The sequence below is a fragment of the Argentina silus genome (assembly GCF_951799395.1).
Source record: "Argentina silus genome assembly, chromosome: 12".
In the NCBI taxonomy this organism is placed as follows: Eukaryota; Metazoa; Chordata; class Actinopteri; order Argentiniformes; family Argentinidae; genus Argentina; species Argentina silus.
The window spans coordinates 5,824,731-5,829,730 of NC_139666.1; the positions used below are offsets into that span (position 1 = coordinate 5,824,731).

A 5,000-nucleotide genomic window follows, 5' to 3' on the forward strand; every position below is an offset into this window, starting at 1 on the left:
GATCATGTGCTTCAGACACGTGTTACTGGTAAACATACGGTAGGCACTCTGCAGAGAGAGAGAGGGGGGGGGGGGGATGAGGTCATCAAAGAGGGACAGGTGTCACTGGTAAACATACTGTAGGCACTCTGCAGAGAGGGGGGGGGAGAGGGATGAGGTCATCAAAGAGGGAGAGGTGTTACTGGTAAACATACGCTAGGCTCTGGAGGGGTGGGGGGGGGGGTTTCAACCATCATTCAATACAATAGCGGTGGAACTCACAACTCAGATCTGACAATGCAGTGATAGACTCACAGGGTTGGTGTGCAGCACTGATCTAGTGGTGGTAGGACAGACCGATCTAACAGTATGAGGACAGACTCACAGGGTTGGCGTGCAGCACAGTGAAGAAGTCAGGGCTGCAGAGGAACTTGGCGCTGGGGGACTGGAGGAGGAGGGAAAGGCGGGACCGAGAGGAGGAGTGGCCTACTGCGGCATCTCGACGGTACTCTACAACACAGGAGACACACATCCACAGGCCTCCATTCAAACTGACATCCATAGAATTCCATTCAAACTGACATCCATAGAATTCCATTCAAACTGACATCTACTTGCCTCCATTCAAACTGACATCCATAGGCTTCCATTCAAACTGACATCTACATGCCTCCATTCAAACTGACATCCACAGGCTTCCATTCAAACTGACATCTACTTGCCTCCATTCAAACTGACATCCACAGGCTTCCATTCAAACTGACATCTACATGCCTCCATTCAAACTGACATCCACAGGCTTCCATTCAAACTGACATCTACATGCCTCCATTCAAACTGACATCCACAGGCTTCCATTCAAACTGACATCTACTTGCCTCCATTCAAACTGACATCCACAGGCTTCCATTCAAACTGACATCTACATGCCTCCATTCAAACTGACATCCACAGGCTTCCATTCCAACTGAATGGGGATCAATAGCTGATCTCTCCCATTCATTCATCTGAAAGCGAGGCCACAGACCGGATGCCAAGAGCAGGATCTATGGATTAACTAACCAGAAACAAGCGAAACAATACATGTAGATTAGATCCAACATACCAGGGATGGCCTGAGGGATCAGGCCGTTGTCGGGGGGCTCTGGGGGGACATCAGCTGATGTCTCCTCTGGCCTCTCACTGGTCATCGTCCTCCTGATACTTTGGTACCTGAGACAGGTAAAGGGGAGGGGGGGAGGGTGAGGTGAGTGTGTCTGTGTGCGTGTGTGCATGCGTGCCCGGGCAGGTGTGTGTGTCTACAGGTACAGGTACCTGCGGTTGAGCTGCTCCATCTGCTGTATGGAGTTGGAGCGTGTGAGGCCCTGGGGGGCCGGTGGGCCCGTGGGTCTCTGCCAGGTGGTGGTCCGGTTCACGTGGTCCACGAAGAAGATCCTCCCGTGGCTGTCGATCCTGGCCTCCCAGTCTAAGGAACCACAACACAGCAGAGTCAAGGCTCAATACCAGGGGAGGCCTGGCGGAGGGATGGAGGACGGGCTCAGTGTAACACATGGAACAGAATCAAAGGAATGGTATACCGGTCCTTCTATTCCATTCCGTCCATCACAAAGAGCCCTGCTCAATAGAATGCTAAGCTCTTCATTGCATAGCCTCTGGATCAGTGGAGGCTGGTACAGGTAGAAATCAGAGGACAGGGCTCATTGTAATGCACGGAACGGAACGAGGAAAGGGTATCAAGCGTTGCTCATTCCGTTCCATGCAATACAATGAGCCCCGTCCTCCGATTTCTACCTCCAGCAGCCTCCCCTGGTCCGGATGCAGGGATGCAGGGATGCAGGGACCCGTCGTAGAAGGAGAAGCCCACACTCCCTCTGGCTCCTCTGACAGTAGAGGTCGGAGGAGCAGCGACACAATCATGATGTCATTCATAAATATGAGTGATTGTCCATTATTCTAACAATGCTGATGCGGCCGTTCTCTGAACTCTGCTGCCAGAGGACGTGAATATACAGGAAGTGTTTTCAGAGAGTGCAGAAAAGACAACAGATAAACACAGCAGGGCTTTACAGAGCCTGCTGGGTAAACACTACTGAGATGGCCGTAGAGTAGACACACACGCACGGCAACACGCGCACACACACACACACACACACACACACACGCACACACGCACACACTCAGACACTCCCAAATAAACACATAAACACTGCTGACATGTCTCTCTGACACAAACACAGAATAGTGCAAAGCAGCACTTGTCAATATGAAGAAAACAATACAGCCTAATTCACCTCCAGCAACTTCCTTCCTGTCACTCTCCATAGAATACAACTACACACACACATAGATACTGTAACTAGACACACACACGTAGATACTGTAACTACGCACACACACACGTAGATACTGTAACAAACCACACACACACGTAGATACTGTAACTACACACACACACACACACACACACACACACACACACACACACATACTTACTGTAACTACACACACACACACACGTACATACTGTAACTACACACACACACACACACACACACACGTACATACTGTAACTACACACACACACACACACACACACACACACACACACACACACACACACACACACACACACACACACATACTGTACAGACCTGCAGCGCATGCAGACACACACACTCACTAGGTGGGAGGGGCTCGTCCACGCGTTGGTATCTGTGGATGTCATGGCGGACGGAGGGGAGGGAGCGGACGGAGTGGCCGTTCACCTGAGCATCTGGACATGGACAACACACACCAGAACAGGGCTTTAACATCTTATACAGCCCAGAGGAGGCTGGTGGAGGTAGAAATCGGAGGACGGGCTTATTGTAATGCATGGGATGGAATGAGGAATGGTCTCAAAGAGCATGTCCTCCGATTTCCATTGTACTAGGTCATTTCTAAATGAAGACCAGATAAATATAGAATTGTAAAATAAAGCCTAATAAAATATTCATCTGTTTCTTACCATCCTCTCCATCTGTCTCCGTGGCAACCTGGTCGGAGTCCACAGAGCCCGATCCCGCCTCTCCAGGTGGTCTCTCTACATCCTGGGCCACACCCCCCGTGGCCTGCATGCTCCGCCTACGCTCACTTGTCTCCTCCGCTGGCTCCTGCTCATTGGCTGCTGAAACATCTCCTTCGACCTCATTGGTTATTGCCGGCCCACCCCCCTCGTCGTCTACATCCTGATTGGTTGGCGGGGTGTCCGTGATGGCATCTCCCCCTGGGTCAATAGCAGTCTCTGCCTCCTCCTCTGCCTCCTAAACCAGCCATCAGGTTACAGAGAGAAGAGTCTGAAGTTCTTCTTCATTAACACACATGATTCAATTCCTTTCTGAGGTTCAACTGGGCTCTTCCTTAAAGCTGCAGTAAGCTGCCTCTTGCGCTGCATTTCAAAGTTCACTTAAGTTTACATCTTGTACAGCTGTACTAATCATAAGTAATCTAATCTAATGTTGCACTAATAGAATAGAACAGTCTCTTACCACAGCAGCGGACGTTGTGATTGGACACTCTCTCACCGCAGCGGCGGACGCTGTGATTGGACAGCTGTCTGAGGAGGAGACCACTGTCTGAGGGGCAGTTGCCATGGAGCAGGTGTCGATCTCTGACGTCAGGTCCTCCCCCGCCCCCTCCTCCGACCCCGCCTCCAGACCCTCAGGCGGGGCATTCTGGGACAGGGCCTGGGAGAAGGGGGCCTCCTCCACCTCAGAGAAGACGTCCGGCTCTGAGGCGTCCTCCAAGTCCAGGCCCAAGTCCAAGCCCAGGTCTAACTCTGCAGCCACGTCTGACTCTGTCCCCCGGTCCTCCCCCAGCCCCAGCCCCAGCCCCGTCTCCCCCTCCTCCTCCACTTCCCCCAGCTGCAGCCTCAGCCCCAGCAGCAGCCCCCGCCGGACCGACAAGGGGTCCGGGGGCTCAGGGTCCTGCTGGAGCTCAGGGAATGGGTCCTCCTCCTCATCCTCCGGGCCCTGGGGGACCCCGTTGAGCAGCAGAGGGGACCCTGGGACAGGGGTGATGTCATAGGGTGCCGAGCGCTCGTCGTCCTCATCTGAGTCGATGTGCAGCATGGCACTGAGGCGCGTGTGCGTGGGGAAGGAGGAGCGGAGCATAGGCGAGGCGGCGCCCAGCGGTCTCTCCCCGGGTCCCTTAGGAGCTTCGATGGCGTCCAGACCCTCGCTGAGGGACCGCTGTAACACCACACGCCCTACAGACGCCCGCCCCTCCCTAGCCCCGCCCTCCGCCCCGCCATGGTCCTTGTCTAGGTAGGCTGTAGCTCCGCCCTCCCAGGCGCTCTGGGAGGAGCCGTGGGAGCCCGTGGGGGAGAGGCTGGCTGAGACCACCCCTGGGAGAGGGTGGGGGAGGTCCTCATCGTCTGACGGCGTTCCTGGGGCTCCGTTCAGAGACGAGATACCGATGACAGAGTCAGGAGATGCACCTGAGAGAGTAAGTTAAAATAAACAGAATAAACAGAACAGAACAAAGTTTAAGTTCTATTTTTTTTATAGTTCTAGTTGTATCTAATTCTAGTTCTATTTAGTTCTAGTTCTATCTAGTTCTAGTTCAATCTAATTCTATCTAGTTCTAGTTGTATCTAGTTCTATGTAGTTCTAGTTGTATCTAGTTCTAGTTCTACTAGTTCTATCTAGTTCTAGTTACTTGTTCTATCTAGTTCTAGTTCTATCTAGTTCTAGTTCTATCTAGTTCTAGTTCTATCAACAGTTCCTTGCCAGTATGAGTTCTATATAAGTGCCTGCTACATCATGTCCAGCTGTCTCCTCACCATCAGGTCCAGTGGAGGTCAGCTCCACCCTGAACTGGATCTGCCCGCTGACGTGCTCCGTAGGCAGACGCCGACACAGAGAGAAGCTCAGTGGCTGGACCCTGGGGACGGACGGACAGACAGACAGACAGACAGACAGACAGACAGACAGACAGACGGTCAGACGGATGGACAGACAGACAGACGGATGGACAGACGG

At 52.7% G+C, this 5,000-nt stretch overlaps 1 protein-coding gene across 1 annotated transcript in view; it reads right to left on the reverse strand.

Moving 5' to 3' along the window:
• Positions 1 to 5,000, reverse strand: part of hecw2a (HECT, C2 and WW domain containing E3 ubiquitin protein ligase 2a) — a 19,001-nt gene that overhangs the window by 10,309 nt on the left and 3,692 nt on the right. The window contains exons 7-14 of the mRNA XM_083682343.1: positions 4,802 to 4,902; positions 3,543 to 4,456; positions 2,987 to 3,281; positions 2,660 to 2,752; positions 1,294 to 1,444; positions 1,085 to 1,191; positions 365 to 489; positions 1 to 48 (exon numbers count right to left, since the gene is read on the reverse strand). The exon at positions 1 to 48 is cut by the window's left edge and continues 138 nt beyond it. Coding sequence (XP_083538469.1) covers positions 1 to 48; positions 365 to 489; positions 1,085 to 1,191; positions 1,294 to 1,444; positions 2,660 to 2,752; positions 2,987 to 3,281; positions 3,543 to 4,456; positions 4,802 to 4,902 — 1,834 coding nt within the window. The remainder of the gene's footprint in view (positions 49 to 364; positions 490 to 1,084; positions 1,192 to 1,293; positions 1,445 to 2,659; positions 2,753 to 2,986; positions 3,282 to 3,542; positions 4,457 to 4,801; positions 4,903 to 5,000) is intronic.